Source organism: Mustela nivalis (genome assembly GCF_964662115.1).
Source record: "Mustela nivalis genome assembly, chromosome: 5".
NCBI lineage: Eukaryota > Metazoa > Chordata > Mammalia > Carnivora > Mustelidae > Mustela > Mustela nivalis.
This window is the reverse complement of record NC_139024.1, coordinates 155016343-155037615: the sequence shown is the minus strand read 5'-3', so window position 1 is coordinate 155037615 and position 21273 is coordinate 155016343. Positions and strand designations below refer to the sequence as shown.

The following is a 21273-nucleotide window of genomic DNA, read 5'->3' as shown; positions in this document are numbered from 1 at the left end:
CTGGCATTGTCAGCCCCACGGGTGCTTAGAAGTAAACAGTGGAATCAGTCACAACGGCCTCCCTGACCCATGAGGAGCAAAACCTCTACGCCCTCTCAAATCACCTGGACCAGCTCCATCATGTCCTTGACAAAGCCATCCACTTCCGGGCCTTCCAGAGCTCCTGTTCTACTCTGAAAGAGACGAGAACCACTCCATCAGACACCGTTTGCTTAGGTCAGAAAGCTAACGAGCAAATTGGGTGAATTGTGCAAATCAGTATTCTTTCGTGCTTGCAAACAGGTTCGAAAACGGTACATTCCAGTTAGGTTTTGTGTGTGGGATGTGAACGTTCCACAGACATGAAAATAATTAATTGTACGCAGCGACCCCCATGTAAGCAAATGGGAGTCCCTTGGCTCCTGCAAATCACGTTAACGTGATACATACCGACTTCATTTGCTTCCCAAGGATCGTGCTTCATGCAGACAAGTACTATTTTTGTACATCATGTTGGTCCTTAGAAGGAAAGAGGCTGACACTTTTTAAAATTGTGCTTTATGATTTAGCAAGGATCTCATGATTATTAAAATTTTAAATCAGGAGTGACTATATTGACTGAGTGTATTAGAATTATTATTTGGTCCTTACACAAAACGTTTACTTTTTTACTACTCATTTTATAAGAATGTCTATAAAATACAATACATATTAAAATATTTCAGTTTCATCTCTAAAGTTCCAGTCATGAACTGGAACTTTGTTTTTGAGTTTTCTTCACCTTGAACCTATAACATATCATTTTTTTTTTTAAGATTTTTTTTATTTATTTGAGAGAGAGACAGTGAGAAAGAGCATGAGCGAGGAGAAGGTCAGAGGGAGAAGCAGACTGCCCATGGAGCTGGGAGCCTGATGCGGGACTCAATCCCAGGAGTCCGGGATCATGACCTGGGCCGAAGGCAGTCGTCCAACCAACTGAGCCACGCAGGCGTCCCTAACATATCATTTTTAAAAATCTATTTTTTTAAAAATAGTGTATTTACCAAATGCTACCTGCCAACACCTTCTAAGAGCTTTACAAACATGAAACCACTGAATTCTCACCCCAGTCCCCTGGGGTAGGTATTATTATTATTAGCCTCCTCACCCTAACTTCACAGGTAAGAGAAATGAGGCCCAGGGAGGTTAAGGAACCTGCCCAAAGTCCCGTGGCTAACGAGGCATGATTCATGCGCAGGGGACGGGGCACAGAGGCTAGACATGTAATCCCTTTGCCGAGCCGCATCTCCCAGGCTGATGCCTGTGTCTGCTCAGGGTATGACACACTCACGTGCCCAGTCTGGTGAGTTTCAGGATGGCATCTCTTCTGACTCTTCCTAACTTTCTCATTTTTCTTCCTTCTTGCATTACCCTACCTTGTCCTCGAGAAATGCAACCTCCTTACCATACTTAGTCCTTTAGAATTATTCTTTTCTCCTGTCTGAAGAAGAACCACATAATCAATCCTCTAAGAGAAGTGGTTTTTATGCTGACCAGAGCTCACGAGCTCACTTTGCCTCTGTTTCTTTGGGTTGAACGTGGTCTGTAACTTGATGTCGTTTGTTTTTGTTTTCAAGCATACTTTTCTGGATGGAGATCAAGAAGAAAAGTTCTCCCAGTGTGGAGCCAAAGAGAAAAAAACAAATACAAAATGAGATTTTATTCTCTTCTCAACCGTGAATACTCCTTTGTGCATTTTAATGTAGTTTTTGGTTTATGTGGAGAAGCGGAGGGTAAGACATAGCAGCGGACATGTGGGATGGGGGTTCATCATATCAGTTTAGGGTCTGTGGGTAGGATGACCCCACATAGGGACTAAACTAGCTTGCTCCCTGAAAGTAGTCAGCACAACCCAAAAGGACACACTTACAACATCATAGTGGGCGAAGATTTTCTCAAAGTCCCTCTTTCTTTCTTCAGTGGAACAAGCCTGTGTGCGGAGAAAACAGGAACGTGAGTCCAGCATCGGGACCCTTCAGCTGTACCGTTCTTCCAGGGTCATAAACGACTTCTATCAACTTTGAGCCAATGACCCTTAATCCCTTGATTCTAACAGTTAAGCCTTGTTGGTCTCCAGATAAATTACACAAGACAAACAGATGCCTTCCTTTCTTCCCTCCCTCTCGAATTTATGGAGAGACAGCAATGACACAGCCCACTTAGAGGAATGTCACTACTTACATCCATTTTAAATTGGAGAAGGAAGTTTTCCTGAAGAGCCAAAATCCTAAATGGAAAAGAAGAAGAGAAAGTAATTTATGTGATGATCTGTCAGCTCTCAGAGACAAGCAGATCTGTAACTCTGGCATGAGGAAAGGGCAGGCAATTTCCAGATCATTCTACAGAATAGGGTGAGCGCTTGAAAAACAGGAAATTTCTATATTATAAGAACAAATTAAAAAATTAATTGGGAGAGACCTTTCATAGGGATTAGATCACCACAGAGAGACTTTTAAAAAGTCATCTTAGTGGGGGAGCTTGGGCGGTTCAGTCGGTTCAATATCTGCCTTCAGCTCAGGTCATGATCCCGGGGTCCTGGGATTGAGCCGCACATTGGGTTCTCTGCTCAGCAGGGAGCCTGCTTCCCTTTCTCCCTCTGCCTACCTTTCTGCCTACTTATGCTTTCTGTCAAATAAATAAATAAAATCTTTTTTTAAAAAGTTGTTTTGGTGGAAAATGGCAGAGGAAAGGCTTATGAAAACTCTCTCCTCCGTAACAGCAATGAGAAAGCTGTCAAAAAAAAAAAAAAAAAAAAAAAAGTCAAAATAACTTCTTCAGAATTCTAGAAATTCAAGTCTTACAGAAATCTGGGGAGTCTTTATTTCCAAAAACATGACTAAATCTTGGTAAGAACAGTGGATGTGGAGGCATTTTAACTTGCTTCATCCTTCTACCCTCCTCAGCTCTATTGTGTCTTTGAAAATGAAGAGTCCATAGCCCCAGGGAAAAGGAGCATTCTAGCAGCGGCTCTGTGGTGAGCAGAGCAGAGCTGGAGCCCTTTCAAAACCTAACTGCCAGAGAACTGCCATTATTTGACTTTCCTGATGTTCTCTGAGCGACCCCATTTGCAAGGTGCACTTCTTTGACCTGATTTTGATGTCAGCTAGTGGGAAAGCATTTTACCTGGGAGCATTTGTCAAAAACAATGAAAAGCAGTTATTTAAGATCACAGGTGACAATGGAAAATAAGATTTGGGGCAAATGGGTACCTGGGTGGCTCTGTTGGTGAAGTGTCTTCCTTCAGCTTAGGTCATGATCTCAGGGTCCTGGGATCAAGTCCCGCCCCTGGTTCCCTGCTCAGCGGGGAGTCTGCTTCTCCCTCTCCCTCTGCCCCCCGCACCCCCTGCACACTCTGTCTCTCTTTCAAATAAATAAAATATTTAAAGAAAAGAAAAGAGTTTGGGTAAACAGCAGGCTAAGTAAAAAGCTTAAAAGAAAAATCTGGGGGAATGAGATGTCCACTGGGGCTTATCTAAGCTCCAACATATTTCTGAGAATCTAGAAAGCTGTAGACATACATAAGACTACGTCCATGCCCAGGACTGCGTGTGTGCACAGAAAAGACCTCAGGAGGCCCTAAGGTCTCACCAGCAGCTTATCCTCAGGCTCTGTACAAGCAGGAAGTTAAGGCTAAGCAGAATTGTAAACTTCCTGGTTGCATATGAAAGATGGGCCCAACCCATACACAGGGCCATGCACAAACATTGGGAGACAGAAAAGAAATCTCTGCCCAGTCATTAACTAACCATTCAGCAACCAAGCAGAGACTTCAGTGTCCACATATGACAAAGATCAAGATTTTATAGGATGAGTTCCAAAAGGTCAGTAAGCAAAAAGACAACAGTTATCAACAACAATACATGTGATCTGTGAGAAATACTACAGGGATTCTTCGAGCTAAAATGAAAAGAACATGAGACAGTTGCTTTAGTCCACATGAAGAAATAAAGAACCTCAGCCAAACATGAAAGGTCATGCGTTATATGATTTCATATATGTGAAAAACAGATCCATGGAAACAGAAAATAGATTAGTGGTTATCAGGGATTGGTAGGCAAGGGGAGGAGAGAGTAATCCCTGCTGGGGATGGAGTATTTTTCTGGCACAATAAAAATGTTCTAGAAATGGGCAGTGGAGGACAGCCTCATGAATAGACTAAAGTATACTGAATTGTACACTTTGTAAGAGTAAATGTTATAGGATATAAATGATACTCAATTTAAAAAATATGGGAAAAATAATAAAACAAAAATACTTTTGTTTTACTTTCGGAAAACAAAAGTATTTCCGTACTTTCTGCTTAATTACAGTTGTATTTACTAGACTACAGTCAGTTTCCAAGACTAAAACGTTAAATTTATGTTGCATTCATAATCATGCATTCACAATATAGAGAAAGGCAGAAAAATATCACACAATGATTTTGGAACATTTTGCTCTTCTGGATGCCCAGGGTAAAGCGAATCTGATCCAGTCAAAGGGTAGACTATCCTGGAACTCTATGAGGAATCCAAGCAGCCTAAAGTATGTCGCCAGTGAGAGGACATGTGCCTGAGGGGAGCTCGCATGTGGAGTAAGAAGGCTCTGTTCTAGAGGTGGGAAGAGAGAGAGGAGAGTCTATGTGAACATGTTTTAAGGCCTGTAAGTCATTCATTTATTTCCCTGTCGCTATGACCAATGATCCCGACGCGTTGGCTTCAGCAGCGCAAATCAGCATCTTACGATCCTGGAAATCAGAGTCGGAGGCAGATTTCTTCAGGCTAAAATCGAGGTGTCACAGGACTGCCTCCTTCTGGAGGCTCTGGGGGAGAATCCCTTTCCTTGTCTTTTCCAGCTTCTAGAAGCTTCCTGCGTTCTTGGGCTCATGGCTCCTTTTTCCACCTCAAAGCCTTCAAAACCCGACCCTCTGCTTCCTTCTTCCCCATTTAGAGGACCCTTGTTACTACCTTTGGGCTGACCTGGATAATCCAGGCTAATCTCTGGAAGGTCTGTCAGTGAGGGACTTCATTGTTCTCTGCAACCTGCATGGATCCTTGCCATGTAACATAAAATGTTCAGTGGTTCTGGGAATTTGGACATGGACACCTTCATTCTGCCTACCCCATTGTCACTGTCCAATTCCCTATCATGTTGGTTTCAAAAGAATGTAGTAACTCTTGTCACTTTGCATCTCTGTTCCATATGAAGTCAATTCTTCCTGCAGTTCACAACTGCTCTTTGAATCCTTCTCTATACACAACACTCCACCGGCAGAGAAGCTATTCAAGAGATTAGGGCATGAATAGTAGGACGCCAGTGGGGGATGTTTGGCTAGCTGCAGGGGGGGCCTTTTGGTAGCCACAGTGACAGGGGGGATGACTGACAGAAGGGACATGACCTCTATAGATGAGGACCTGGGATGCTAGATGTTGTGCATTGCATGGAAAGGTCTGGGGCAATCATCCCATATCTCACCTGAAGCTGGAATGTGCAGGGGAGCACTCACGTGCACACAAATCCGGCTTATAATTCTACTTGAACCAAGAACTGAATTCCTATTTACATAAAGATCCCGGGTATTTTTTCTCAAGGTATACATAATTTACTAATTGTGTCCATGATCCCTATAATCTGAGTCACGTAAATTGAGGGATGACTGCGCTTTGTTTCATTCGGAACTCAATCAGGAGTTATTTATTTTTTTATAAAATTGTATCAACAGCAAGTGAGTTCCTGACATGTGAGTTGCCAAAAGGCCATTTTTGTATCAATCAGCATGTGAACTGACATATCCGTGGTAATTCTTCACCAAGATGGAAGCAGCCTCCCCTCCGGTATATCTTCCTTGTGGCTCTGTCCAGCCACCTAGACACTGAAATACACTTTATTTTATTACTAATTGTTTTCCTTTATTTCCCCTTTATGTGTTCTAGTTTGTGCACTATGCTAACTGTCTTAGCATTATGTGCACAGGTAGAGTATATTATCTGTGGATTTCATTTCAGAAGTAAAAGCATCACTGATGACAGGGTAGAGAGCCGCTTCCGGTAGTGGCACACTCTGGCCTCCAGAGGGCGCTCGAGGCTCCTCCACTTACTACCTCTGAGAAGTACCTTGAGTCAGTCAGATGGTGTGTGCTTTTGGTGAGGGGAGCAATGAAATCAAATGTTCTTGTTTTCATCCAGATGCCATGTTTTGAGTGAATCTTTTAGGCTTTTGGGTATTCCTATTGGGACTGGTGCTTACACAGCTCTCAGATTAGCTAGCTTGGCCTCTATTTGAGAGGAAACGTTGCTTCAGTTGGCCAAAAGAATGAGAAGTGAGTGGGACCCAGGGGACAAATCCCCAAGGCTACAAAGTGGAGATCCCTCCATCCTCAACCTTTGGGAGAAACACTCTTATCCCCCTCTGGTCTGGCTGGTCTCTCTGTGCCTCTTCCCCAGCAAAGTGGCCAAATTTGGGATGAGCGTCCTGGAGAAGGAGCCACGGAGGATGAGGCTTAGAATAGAAGACCCAGTAGAGTGTTGGGGTCAGTGTCCTGGTCACCACTAAGGAGAGGTTCTTCCTAGTGTGTCCCCTTTCATAGATCCCCTGCAAGAACTCACAGATGTTGCTATCAAGAGAGGGGGTAGCTGGTATGGGCTTTGTGATTTTGAACTCGAGTTCATATCTGCTTATGATATTGCCAAGTTAACCACTGCCAAGTTAATATCTGCCAAGATATTCCATCACTGAATATCACCCCAGTCCATGGACTCCCCAGCTAAACTTCCTTGTGCCCTGCAGCCTGTAACTGCCACCCTCTGTCACTGTCTGTGCTGTGACTCCATCTGCCCCATCCTCCGGCACTTGGGATCATAACTGCTCCATCTGGTTATACCCATGTATTCTGGATCCAGTGATTTTTTTTTTTTCCCTTTCTATGGACCACCACCGGTCATCTCGGGGTCAGCTAGCCTTGAGATGACATGCTGACATGCCCATTGTGTCACAACACTGGCCTAACAGACAGCACTTTTGCAGGTACTGGGCTACTTCTGCTGTCACCCTTCTCCTACACTCTGGCTGGGTGCCCAAGAGGCTACGCCAATACCAAAAAACTCCAGACAGCACGGCTGGAGTCTGGTTCAGTCGTCCTCTGTCCTGAACTTACCACTCCGCTTTCCCAGAGCAGTGAATGGTATTCCAGACTTATGTTTTCATGGGGTCCTTATGTGAGACCAGGAACGTCTGGCCTTTGAAGGCAGGCTGGCCCATGACCCACCTATAAAATTTTATGAAAACTTTGTGTATTGTGTCTTTGGTGGGGGGGGGGGGGACTTTTATTATCTTTACAAAGGGATCTGTCAACGGCTGTTCATTTGGCCAGATGAGCCCGTTCTTCAGGGTTCCAGGCAAGACCTGACCTCTGCCTTTCAAAGAGAAGTGTGTGCATCATGGATCCCCCCACGATAATGTGTCTAGGTTTGCAACACTATTCCCAGGCTACTCACCTTGCCAAGTCATTCAGATCCAACCGGCCATCCTTATTTTTGTCAAAGATCTTCATCTGGAATGCAGAAGAGGACATGATTGTAAGAAGTACTTATAGCAGGAATTCACTCTGAAAGTTACTAGAGCACTTTGCCGTTTTGCCCTTCTGATTCCACAGTTGTCTAAATTGCCTGAGGCTGGCTCGTGTCACAGAATGCTCCCTACCGAGCACAGGAGAAATATCGCTTTTCCATTGAAGGCCAAAGTCGTTGAGGAGGATGGGGCAGAGGGGAAAACCTACATCTCTAGGCTACAAGGATTGTAGGAAGGAAGAGCGGGACAGGAAGAAACAGGAGGCTCCAGTGGGTGGGTGTCTGAGCTCAGTCTGCTGGAAAGGAGATTCCTGAGGGAGGGGGGCAGCAGCTGAGGAAGGACTTGCTGTGGCTCAGCCCCATGCACCCCCACAAGACACTTTGAACACCCAAGGGTTTGGGAGCTGGGTTGAGAGCCTGTGGAATTTCCATGCATCTGGCTGTGATGGGATGAGGTGATGCCAGAATAGAGGGGTGGGGTGGACCCCTGAGCCATAGGCTGCAAAGAGGATGAATCATAGGGAGACACTTAGCATGTCTGATTCTGTGTCGCCTCTTTCCCTTGCTGCTGCGACCTAGGGCTGACAGACATCTGTGGAGCCCTGCACATAGGTGTGCTGCAGCTGAGACATGCAAAAACCACTCTTTCCCCAACACCCACTTCACTCAAAAAGAAAAGGAAGTATGTATAGAAAGAACAATGCTATGTTTAAGGTTTACAAGGATGCCATGACTGGATTCCTGCACCCAAAGATGAAGTAACCAAGGACAGAAAACTTTTTTCATAACCTTCCCTGGACCCTGTGGGCTCCTGAATGTCTACAGACATCAGTCACCTCTTGATTCCAGCCTCCTCCTAAAATAAAAGAAGCTCACATTTCATGCTGAAGAAAGATGCTCTTGGGAACCACAGTCTGCTATCTCCTTGGTCTGCTGGCTTTCTAAATAAAGTTGCTTTCCTTCCCTCTAGCAACTTGCCTCCCAATTTACTAGTCTGTTGTGTGGCAAGAATATGTGGACTCTGCTAGAGATGTGGCAGAGAATTCATGGCCTGCATCTAGCAAGAAGTAAAGGATGGCTGCTGGATTAGCCTATACTTCCCAGTGCGCTAGCCAAAGCTAGGAGCATGGGTTATGAGCTCACCGCAGACTTCAGCTGTGAATACCAGCAAGGCAGCCACTGAGTGGCCAAGAGACACCAGCCTGTAGACTAGATGAGTCAGACCTTTGTGCCCAGAGACCTCAGCTTCCCACCTCCACCATTAAGGCCCAAAGTCACTTTTCTCTCATTGATGCCATTTTTTGTTTAAAGATTTTATTTATTTGAGAGAGAGTGCACAAGAGGTGGGGCAAGGGGTAGAGGGGCAGAGGGCCAGGAAGAAGCAGACTCCCCACTGAATGAGGAGCCCTATTCGGGGCTCAATCCCAGGACCCTAGGATCATGACCTGAGTTGAAGGCAGACACTTAACTGACTGAGCCACCCAGGTGCCCCTCCTTGATGCCATTTTTGCAGAACAGTCTGGGTTGGATGAAGATGACTGAGAAATCTGAGGCCAAACTCCTCCTTTCAGAAAGACTTAGCATTATCTAAAGAGACTATTTAAATTATTAGATCAGAGAAGGCTTTGAACAAGAGAAGATTAAAGGTTAAAATCAGGAAAACCAGGTTAGTTTAGGCAAGATGGAAGAGAGACATTTCATGGTGTATTTGAGTCTTATTGTGAATGAATTTTGTGACTTCACAACATTTCAGTGCAGCAGAGTATCGCTAAACATATTTGTAGGAAGAGGTTATAAGGGGAAAAGAGGGAATGAGAAAAACTGAGATCGTATCTAACAGTTCTTTGCATTAAAAAAACAGATCTGTCCATCCTTCCTCACTCCCTAAATCATTTCTTTTTAATATTTGAAATGAATTTGAAAGACCATTCCCCCAAAACTTTAGCATCAAAAATATGTATTACAGAATCCATTAAAATGCAGGTTATATTTTTATACACTTGGATATATTACACATCCAGTCATGCCCCTTAGACATAAATTCTGTATCCAGTAAAAATCTGAGAGCAGCACGCTTTGCAGGAGACTGAGCCATGAGTTATTTCCCATGACACCATCATTATAAAAGGTCCTATTTTAATAGAGAGCTAGATGATCTTGAGCTTTAAGCAAGTAGTAACTCATCTCGAAAGATGTAGGCCCGTCTCCACTGCTGTGCAGATTACTCAAAAGGGGAAAATGCCCTTTGCTCAAAATTGGCTTGAGGAAGAACTGAGCACCAATGTGGTAAATCATGCTTCTGCCCATCAGAAAATGGGCTACACAGTGCACTTAAGAAGTTCAGTGAAGAGTCAGAGCTGTGAATAGAGGGTCATCACCATTAGCTGGTATTTCAAGTCATGAGGCCAGTGAGGTCACCAGCACTGGAGGGAAGAGCTCTCGACACAGAACGCAGGCATGTTTCCCATTAGCCTGGATTCGAGAGTTGAGTGCCTCCGTCTATGGAAGAAAGCTGCAAGCCAGCAACTTCCATCCAGGCCTGAACGCCAAGGACTGTGACCAGTGGAGATGATAGGACAAGCTTAACATCACATGTCTCTCTGTCTGCCATGGTCTCAGATTTTAATTTTCACATTTACAAGAGTTAAGGTCCCATGCTCTAATTAGCATGGTGTGTGAACTTAACATCTCCCCACATGCATTAGCTTACATTTTTAAAAGTTCAATACTACCTGATAATATTCTATTCGGACAGCTAATCCTCCCCCCACCCCACTCTCAATGAGATGTCATAATTGGATTTTGTTCATAAGCTGTTTCCTTCCTTGTCCACAACATTAATCAGGAGTTAGGAGAAGGTCAGGTCTGCAGACCTCGACTTTGTGCTTAGGCCTGGGTGCTCTGCTGTGACTCATTCATTGTTCAGGCTTCAGACCACTTTCAAACGTGCCAGTCCTCTGGGTCTATTTGAATTTATTTAGCAGTCCTCTGGGTCTATTTGAATTTATTTAGCAGGCTACATTTCTTAAATAAAGCATTTGATGCCAAACCTTTGAACCAGATCTGTAATGCAGTGTTCACCTCACTGTGCCCATTGCTCAAAAAAAAGCCATTAAAGCAGCAGCAGATTTCACACTTGGTGTATCACTTAGTTAGACTAAGGTTCTAAAATCTCTTCGGAGAATATTGAGTTTCTGAAAGTTCATTCACCCACAGGTCGCTAGGGAAATGTAAAAAGTCTTTAAAAAACAAACTATAGTCCAGGTCCCAAATATGTTCTCTGGAAAAGTATATATAAGCCGCCTCTGAATTTAAGGAAGTCAACTAAAATAGATCAGCCATAATCTCATTAAAGTCATCTCATCTTCTGGTTAGACTAGGTCTCAGGGTGGAAACTCCCCTACTGGCTGGATTCCTCAACACTCGCTGATCACCTCAAGGCATAAAGAACCTGTGAGGGGCCACTTGGATTTGACTGATTGCTAGCCTATCCCCTCACAACAGTTTGGAACAAAATGAGTGCTACAGGCAGCCACAGAAGCAGAAGAGCCGCAGGTTTTGACAACAAAACAGACAAAGAATAACAGGACAGTCTTGATCCATGAATGGTTCTCAACGCAGATACTCTAAAGCTGGGTGAGACCACTGGGATCCCCCTCACCTACTTCACAGGATTCTAGGCTTCCAGATCTGAGCTGAGAGCCATCAAAAATTGTACATTGCCAGATCTTCTTCAGCCCAGGCCATCCCCATGGAAAGAGCTGCCAGCCCGGTATTTTTCAAGATTGAAACCTAAAGGCTTCGAAGAGAAGTGCTCTGGGCGACTAGGGTTGCCAGACTGAGGCGTGATGTGCGGATTCTTTCCTGCTGAGTGTTGTCTTTGTAAGCAGCACAATGTCTCCTTGACACCCCTTCCTGTCCCTTATGATGGGCTGTTTGAATGAGATGCCCTTAGGGGGGCTCTCTATGGGCAAAAAGTTATCTTTTCTTCCCAGGCCCTTCTCCTCCCCAGGTGGTGTTGTAGAATCCTTTCTCCTTCCCTTTTGTCTTCCATTTGTTTCCTATTTTGTGTTGAATAAGATGTCGGTTCTTAGGATGATTCATGAACAATCCACTTTCTTAGGTAATAAATTCTGGCGGGGCTTGAGAGCTTGAGCTCCCTATCATCTCCTCTTGAAAAACATCACAAGAATCCGAAGTCCCCAACGCGGCCTGTCCTCGCCTGGCTCTTCACTCTCTTCAGGGGATCATCATCGCTTCTTGATCTCTCAGCAGAGCTTTACTTTTCCCTTTTGGAAGTTTTCTTTCTAATGACTCAGTATTTCAGCTCTCAGACATGAGTATTGTGGTGGAAAAGGCAAGCTTTGGAGATAGATTTGGGTATGCATTTCCACTCCCTCCTTACTATACTTGACCCCGTGAAAGTCTGCAATTCTCAGTTTCTTTCGTTTCTAGAATGAGGGCTAAAAAAAAAACCCTTATTTTTATAAGGATGTTGAGAGAATCAAATGCAGTGTTTGAAAAGTGCTTTGCACAATGATTACGAGTCAAGTACCCAGGACTGGAATAAAGGCTAGTTGTGTTGCTATGAAAACATCACGTGTCCTCAGGGGAGAAGACATCTTGAAACAACGCAACTTGGACTCTGTCCATCTACCTACCTTCTGCCTTTGCAGAAGCTCTAGAATTGTGGCTTCCTTGTGATCTGCCTGATTTTTGAAAAGTCAGGCAAACTGGATCTCAAGATGAGATTACTGTATTTAGGGACGGAAGGCCAAACTGAACTCAACTTGTCAGTGGATGGTCTATGACAATGACCGGCACAGTGGGGATGAACTGGAGCGACCAGAGTGAATTTTTGCTTTTTCCCTCCTTTCTCAAATTGTCCCTAATTGGAAGACTCCATACGGTCAGGGGCCATATCTGCCTTGGTGAGTTCTCCCTAAATATTTGTTGAATGAATGAACTCACATCTTTGAGTGAACTAGTTTACTAGATCATAGTCGGACCTGGAAGAAAAAAAGCATGAAGGGAGTGAGGGTTTTGGTGTGGGAAGACATGCTGGGTCACTCTGAGAACCTACTCCTTAGCCTACTAAAGCACGTCTGACTCAACTTCAGGAACATAGTGATATGGATTCTGAATCCACAGGGACATATCACAGGCCTGTCCTGCTGGGATTGTCTCTTCATATTTGCTCTGTTCTGCCTCTTCCACATCCTCTGGCTCTCGTCCCCACTCTTGGTACCTGGTTTCCTGCCCCTCGTCCCTCTGGTCATCAGCGTGGGGCTCCAGCCACCCTGTCTGGGTCTGCCCCTGGGTTTAGCACCGCTCAGACCCTGCCTGGTGGGGACCCAGGCCAGATGACTGTCTACACGGGGGGAAGGACCCCAGTGGGAGCCATAAAGGATCAAGCTCGGCACTTCCAAGCACTCCTTCTGGCTCTGCCTGGAGGGTTTGGTTTAAAAAGAGGGAAAAAAAAGAATTTCAGAGCACCAAGAACAGCTTGAGGGAGCTTGGACCTGCGCAATCCATGACCTATGAGGCACCCCAAGGGGGAGCGGGAGCCGTCATGGGGGTGGAAAGGCTCAAGGAACACAGGCAAGGGAGGTGGGAGGTCCCAAGGGTAAGCTTTGCTTTTGTCATCACGGCTTCTTATTTTAGCTGGCTACTAGTTAGCCTGCAAATTCAGTTCTGACAGTTGGCATTAAGTAGCCTATGTGTGCCTGGCCCCGAGGGAGGGCAGGGAACGCAGAGATTTGAGGAGATGCGACACTGTCCTTGCGCGGGAAGACTCACCGGCTGGGAAAGAACAAGATCCGTAAACAAGTAATGTCAGCGTTGTCCTTGACCCCAGCTGACTCGTCAGGAATCCTGCTGAATCCTCAGAAGCCCTACAAGGTCTGGCCTCTGTTTTCTCACCCACACTCCCTCTGCCCCAGCCCTGCTGCTGTCTTCCAGTCCTTGAAGATCCCAGGCACACTGCTGTCCCAGGGGCTCTGTGCCTGCTGCACTCGCGGTCCTGCCGCAGCCTCCTCTCCTCCCCAGGCCCTTGTCCTCGCTGCTTTGTTGGCGTGGCTAGCCTTCGCTCTGCTCTGCGTTTTCATTTTTCCGTAATACTTGTTACCCTCTGTCATGCAGTCTGATTTATTATTTATTATGTTTCTGGTTATTGTCAGACATCTCCCCTTTGTCTGTTTTGCTCACTGCTGGGTCCCCGGTGACCAGAGGGGTGCCTGGGGCATAGTAGATCATGGGTAGCTGTGGGATGGGCCGAACAGATGACTGTGAGGACTCAGTGATAGGTACAAAGAAGTCTGGGTGCACAGAAGAGAGGCACTTTGTTGACTACAGAAGAAGGTTCTGGAAGGTTTTCTAAGGCAAGGTGACATCTAACCGAATCTGGAAGGACAGGCAAGAACCAGGAGAAGAAAGAGAGGGAAAAAATCGTTGAGCCATGCTAAGAAGTGAGAAAAAGGGACACCTGGATGGCTCAGTTGGTTAAGCATCTGCCTTCAGCTCGGTTATGATCCCAAGGTCCTGGGATCGAGTCCCGCATGGGGCTCCTTGCTCAGCAAGAAGTCTGCTTCTCTTTCCCTCTCCACCTCCCCCTGCTTGTGCTCTCTCTCTCTCTCCCCCACCGTCAAACAAATAAATATATACATCTTTAAAAAAAAAAAAAGAAAGAAAGGAAAGAAAAAAAGAGGCAGTTTAGCATTACACTTGGAGCCTGAGGGAAGCCCAATCACAGGTAACCAAACAAACACTCGACACGCTGGAGATCCTGAGTGAGAGTATTGCATCGTGCGGCGCATGCTTTTTAAGTGAATCAAATCGAGGTAACAACAGTCAGTGCTGATGAGGTGTGAACCTAAGCCTGGAAAAGTGCTCAGCTCGAAACAGGATCTGCTAGTCTTTCTCTGTCCCAGGCAGAGGACATCGCTCATTTCATAGTCCTTATTCTGCGGGCAGGTTTCACTGGAAATCGGGTGGGAAGAAACCCAGAGATCTCCCTGTACTGGGAAACTGCTTCCTGCTTCGAGGGGACGTCCCACGTCACCCTGCAGGGCTGACTATATATTTACTCGGGATCTCAAGCACCCTGCTGCCTGTTCTCAAAACAGATCAACAGAGCAAGACACCAGATTATTTCCTTCATTGAGATCCTGGCCTGGGGTTGGATTCTGTCCTTGGAATGGGCTTAGCTTCTTTCTGGGCCATTTACAAGTCTTCATGGTTAAGAGCACCTTCCTCCCACCCAGGGCAGGCACCTGTGACTGGGGCAGCATTTGGGGACTTAGAGTGCAGAGTGAGTGGCAGGAGGGGCCGGGCTGAAAACCAAGGGGGCTTGGCTTCCAGTTTAACTGGGGCCTCTGGTCCAGTAACTTAACTTCTCCGAGTTACCCGATCTGGGAAGTGCATTTGAGAATTCGACATGGTGGGGCAGCACGTCTACCTTTGGTTTAGGTCATGATCCCAGAGACCTGGGATCGAGCCGCCAGGTGGAGCTCCCTGCTGGGCAAGAAGTCTGCTTCTCCCTCTCCTGCCTCTGTTCCTCCCCCCGACTTGTTCTCTCTCTCTCTGTCTCTCTTTTTAAAAAAAAACGAATTCAACAAGGTGGTGACTGTCACTTACCCTTTCTAAGGCTTCAGGATAAGATACAGAGCATAAACAATGCCACCCCTGCCGAGAAGTCACAGCAGTAACACCCTATTTGGAAACATCACTTAAGCGGCACCCATTTTATGGGAATTCACGACCTCTTCCCAGTGGTGCATGTTCCCGACTGTGCTCCAGGAATTTGAGTAACATCCATCTGGTCAAGAACGCCTCATATGATAGATGAAGCAGCTGCTCCCAAACCACCGTTTTCCAAGGAGTTTTGACACCGAAATAATCTCGGTCATTCAGCACGTGAATGCCACAAGGGACAAGTAAAGTAACGACAACAAGGACCATAGCAAGCCTGAAAATGAGAGTTAACACGCCTCAAGACCCAGACGCCTGCCCAGTACTTCCGTTGCCCTCACAGTAATTCGGTCCTATTAACCCCCCATTTTATGGATGAAGTAAGTAAAAGGAGAGGCTTGACAATCTCCCAAGGTCATAGCTAAGACGTGGCAGAACAGGGACACACCTCTCCCGCCCAGCTGACTCTCAGCTCTCTAAGTGGCTTCCATGTGTTTGGTCCTAGTTGTCTAGGTTTCTGATTGTCCATGTTTACCCATTTCCATGTGACTTCCCGTAGAATTGAGCTCATTGGCCGGTGCCTAGTAACACAGTGTTGACTCTACTTCCCTGGTCTCCCCAAGGACAGGTGAACTGCTTTCCATCTCCAGTACATGCCGCCCTAACCTCAGAGAGGGGCTAACGAGGCTCAATGTTAGCCCATTTTGGAGAGTTGACTTTTCCTCTTGCATTCACTTAGTCCACACATGCTCACTGGAGCACTTACTCTGCGCTTCTGTTTCTGGGCCCTGGAGAGGCGGGGGACGGAGGGGTGGTTAACCCCCTTGTGGAGATCCCATCACTCAGTTACTTACCATGGTGCCAGTATATTCTTCCAGCTTAGCCTCCGAAATGGCCTTTTTGTGGTGGAGAAAGAGGTCTCGGAGGAAGTTCTGTGACATCAAGAGAAGAACCACATCTTAAACAGAGAACAGATAAACCGCCAAGATCTCGGGAGGACTTACATCAAGGATTGTGGTTCATTTTTTTTTTTTTTAATGGAGAAAATAAAATGCTTTTAGCAAGCAATAAATCCAAGAATGGGGAGGGATGTCTCTGTTTAAAGGATGTTCTTAGAACCCAGAGAATAGCTCCAGGCATGGAAAAAGTGTCAAAACTCCTCAATGATGTGTCTTTCCTAGAGAAACCGGTATCACTTGTACTTTCTAAAGCTTTTAAACACAAATACTGTTTTTTAAAGTCACTCATTCAAATCCAAGTTTCTTGGGCTCACAGAAATAGAATTCATGATCCACGTGTATCCAATTCCCAGTGGCGAACCGGCACCCCGCCCCCCAGTGAGAGACCCGCCCTGTGACACTTACACGCAGCTCAGCTGCTGATATAAACCCACTGCTGTCAGCATCATATTTGCGCCAAATCTGAAATACACAAAAGCCAGGCATCTGTTTAGGAACCAGGGCCATGTAAACAAGCACACAGCCAGAGAGATCATGGAGGACTGATGCCGACATTTGTCCCGGGTCCATGTGCTGACGCAGAGAACGTAGCCTGCAGCTGTATCAGGAAATTGCACACAAAGCCGGCAGGAGGCAAAGCCCGTGGCCCATGCAAAGTTGGGGGGCATCAAGTGGAGGCACTGCATCAAACTATAACCCTTAGTGAAAGGGTGAACCCCTTCAAAATAAACTGTGCTGCCCACAGGCCCTCAGGGATCCTCCTGTGTGGCCTTGGCTCTGGATAAAGGGAAGAAAATATCTCAGGTAGTTCCCAGTGATGAGACAAGCCTCTCCTTGGCTTTAGGGTGTAAGGGCAGCCTTCATCTGGCTGAAGATACGCTCACAAAACTGGACAACTGAACACTTCTATAGACACGCTGAACTGCTTTCTCTCATAGGCGGTGTGATTTGGATCACCTCGGATTATCCCATGCTTAAAAGCCTCACGGGTTGGCTATTTCTCGAACTCTTGTACAGAATCAGAAAGTAGGGGTGGCTGGGCGGCTCAGCCAGGTAAGCACCCGACTTTTGGTCTCAGCTCAGGTTTTGATCTCAGGGTTGTGAGCTCAAGCCCTGCTTGGGGTTCCAGGCTGGGTGTAGAGTCTACATGAAAAAGAAGAAAAAGGGGGTCTTAAGATGGCGGCCGAGCGGCCGGCTCCTGATGGAAGAAAAGATGTGGAGTGGGCTGCTACCTCCTGGCCTAAATGAAAGTGATGTTGAGTTGAATTCTGAAGATGAAGCCCCATTAGAGAACTCTGGACTTAACTTGCAGGAAGATAAAGAAGATGGGGCCATTACAAAAACAGAGATCTCAGATGGCCAAACTGATGGACCAAAACCTGGGGCAGAGGCAAATGTAAATGCATACAAAGAGGGCCCCTCTGGAATTCCCTTGAATATGTGGCATCAATTTCAAGAATTGCATAAAGAACATGCTGAACAGAAAACCTCAACTTCAGGATTCAGAAGGAAGAAAAGGAAACACTCCAGGAAAGGTAAATTGAAGAATGAGGAAGAGACTCCTAGTGAACAGACCTCAAGGGAAACCCAGTGGAAGCAGCTTTCTCAGTATTTTGGAATCAATGATAGGTTTGACCCCCCCTGTTAAAAAGAAAAAAGTTGACAAGTCGGGCCTTGAAAAGAGCATAGACCAGGCTGTGGAAGAGTGGAACATCGAGAAGGCTGAGGAACTCAGCAACCAGCTAGCTACTCGGGAGCTTGGTGTAAAAATTGCTAAGGCGGTTGCCTGCCACAACTTTGTAAAAGCCAAAAAGGATGCTGAAAATTCACAGGTTGCCCGAAAAAAGAAGAAACTTGCATGGGGGTTTGAAGCAAAGAAGAGATGGGAAACCAAGAGCAACATGGGATATATGTAGCTTGCCACAATTCCTCAAGACGTTGGAGTCTTGACTTGGGTTTTTGCTTGAGTCTCCAACTGCTCAATTTACTGAAAAGATTTTCCTGCTTATGTTAACTATGTCAGGAAACTGGTAGAAATTGGAAAAATAAGCATAAAGTTTGGGAGTTGATTATTAAATCTTTTCAAGTCTTTCTAAAAAAAAAAAAAGAAGAAGAAGAAGAAGAAGAAAAGGCAGAAGAAGTAACACTGTTATTTGTTTTTGTTTTTAATTAATTAACTTTTTATTGGACAGAGAGCAAGACCCAGAGAAAAAGAGAGAGAGAAAGCACAAGCAGGGGGAGAGGGAGAAGCAGGGTCCACGCTGAGCAGTAGCCCGATATAGGGTTTGATCCCAGGACCCCGGGATCATGACTGAGCCAAAGGCAGATGCTTAACTGACTGAGCCTCCCAAGCGCCCCTAAGTTCTTTTCTTTTTTTAACTGACAGATCGTCTATAGCTATAGAATGGGTTAGCTGAGTCACTCACTGCAGGGACCTTAATTCTAGACCCCAGTCAGCCTGAGCACCCTGCAGGGCTAGTGGGGGTACTGATGGGCCATGAGAAGACTGAGAAACTTCATGCCCTATGGCCCCTGAGCTCAGCCAGACTTACAAAGTCAACAAATGAAATATAAATTACATTCAAACTTTTATGGTGTGAATATACCAAAGCTAAGAATGAGAATTTTAAATAATCAAACCATTTTTCATGCTTTTCTTATGCTATTCTCCAAAAATTTTCTGGCTACATTATCTTATAATTTTACTACAACTGAGCCAGCCATTGGAGGCCCAAAGGTTTCTATGTGAATAATGTGCTCACCTATCTATTTTTATTATTTATTTATTAATTTAGTATTTATTGTTTATTTTTAATTTTTTTTAAAGATTTTATCTATTAGAGAGAGACACAAGAGAGAAAGGGAACTCAAGCAGGGGGAGTGGAAGAGGGAGAAGCTGAGCAGGGAGCCCGAAGCAGGGCTTGAACCCAGGACCCTGGGATCATGACCTGAGCTGAAAGCTGATGCTTAATGACTGAGCCACCCAGGTCCCCCTTCCTACTTTTAAAGAATGAAAGAAAAATAAGAGATTTCCAGGCAAATAAAGTTTTACCAATAGAATTAAGTGAAGGATAAACACTAGAAAGGAGGAAAATAAAGAGACTCTTAGTCACAAAAAACAATGGTTCACAAAGATGATGGGTAACAAATCTTGACTGCATAAAATCTGTAAGGTTAAAGAAAACAAGACAGAACTCATATCCTGGGCAGTCACTGCACATGAGCTGGGTACCCTGTGTTAGGATTAAAGTGTTTTAAGGTCCGATGGCCTAGGGGGAACGTAAAGACATTAACTTAGAATTTTTAAAAATATATAGGATAATAGTAGGTTATAACAAATTTAACTTAAAAGAAATCAGGAATCTGAAGAGATATGTATTATTTTTTAATTGGGTAGAGAAAGGGAAGGCTCTTTGTTACGGAAGCCACTGGCCAACTTAAAGGGAGGGGGTAAATAGAATAAGTTAAAAAAAAAAAAGAAAAAAGATAGGAAAGCTCCATAGTGCTCTTTGCTTTTTCCCATTCCTCAGAGTTATTCAGTATTAAGCAAGGCCTAACATTTTAATACTGTGTTTCTGATTATAAGAGTAAATCATATTCACTGTACAAAATTAATGAGCTACGAAGAGGAGAAAAACTACACTCTTCAGGTATATCTTTGTTTCCTTAACTCATATTTCTGTTACACGACAAGACTAACTTGGAGGTCATATTGTCTATACACATGGGCAATCTGTTTATTATTTTCATTTAAAACTTTCTGAGAGCATTTTTGAGCATCATTCAAATCATTGTGAAAGTGTCACTTAAAGTGATTTGTAAATAATTATGATCTGTGCACAGTTGGAAAATATTCAAGTACAGAAAATATGAAAACCATCTGAAATCTTACCACTTAAAAGCAATTAGCGTTTATCTTATGTGTATCTACCTACAGTTTAATTTACGTAGGTGTTAGGGTGAACCATTTTTTAAATAATGTTAAGATCATAATGCATGCACAGTTTTGCTTCTTAACAATATAACACATTTCCTCCAATTACAAACATTTCTGATTATAACTTAAGATAGATGCCTGGAGCAGTAGACTTATTAAGTCCAAGGGTAAAGATATTTTTAACTTTGAATAATGACATTTTAAAGGATTCTGATTATATTTTTGCAAAATCGCTCTCCATAAAATTGTTGCAGTGTGCATGCCTACCAACAGATCATGAGCGTCAATCTCAGGGCTTTCTGGCTGGCACCATGTATTTTGTTGATCCTCTTAAAATCTTTACCACTTGGATTGGCAAAAATCAGTTGTTATAAATTGGCACTTCTTATCTACCAGCCTACTTTTCTTGTCCATTCAGATCCTTCAGATCTCTCCCGTGAATAGTCTATGCGTGTGCTTGCTCAATTTTATGACTTCCACTCGGCCGGAAGTAACTACAGTTGTGTAAAAGGGTGCTAAGCTATTATCTCCTAAATGGGGTCTTGGTAACTATTTCAGGAACCGCCTGGGATGCAGTAGCTGTCTTGAGTCTGCTCTGAATTTCCTGGTCTTTGTCCAAAGGATAGTACCATCCGGAGGCTGAAAGAGGAGCTAAGAGTAGGCACTGATGGCCTTCAGCATTCTCTCAACCACAGCGACTGCAAACAGAAGGTCTGCTGGCTGGATGGACACGCTAGGGAGTTACGTTTTCATGGTATTATACCTTTGAAACCAGAATTAGTGGCCAACATATAAAAACCAGTAGGCTAGATGTCCAGATAGCGTGCCTAGAAGCCAGCAAGCCTCTGGAGCTCCCTGGGGTTCTCTGCTTTGAATGGGACACCTGCTCTCTGGGCTCCGGAGTTCCCAGCCGACCCCTGTCATATTCCTCCATGTCGGCCTGCCTGCCTGTTTTCTGGGCCTCCTCCAGCTCAGGCTGAAGGACTCTGTTGGCTTGGGAGCAGCCTAAGGCAGCGCCCAGAGCGCACGGGTCTTTGGGACCCAAGTTCCGGTTCATCACCAAGGGCTTCTTTGCTTGGTCTTACCCTCTGAGGGTTTGGGGACTGGACAGGATTGCTGGCCTCCC

The 21273-nt window shown here is 45.0% G+C and overlaps 1 protein-coding gene and 1 pseudogene across 2 annotated transcripts in view; one reads left to right on the top strand and one right to left on the bottom strand.

Moving 5' to 3' along the window:
* Positions 1-21273, bottom strand: part of SCGN (secretagogin, EF-hand calcium binding protein) — a 37771-nt gene that overhangs the window by 7558 nt on the left and 8940 nt on the right. The window contains exons 5-10 of the mRNA XM_082731504.1: positions 16616-16672; positions 16106-16183; positions 7491-7546; positions 2200-2245; positions 1889-1948; positions 105-173 (exon numbers count right to left, since the gene is read on the bottom strand). Of these exons, the coding sequence (XP_082587630.1) occupies positions 105-173; positions 1889-1948; positions 2200-2245; positions 7491-7546; positions 16106-16183; positions 16616-16672 (366 nt within the window). The remainder of the gene's footprint in view (positions 1-104; positions 174-1888; positions 1949-2199; positions 2246-7490; positions 7547-16105; positions 16184-16615; positions 16673-21273) is intronic.
* LOC309865256 (protein FAM204A pseudogene) lies at positions 17373-18317 on the top strand (annotated as a pseudogene). The gene has a single exon. The product of its transcript is annotated as a protein FAM204A pseudogene (transcript).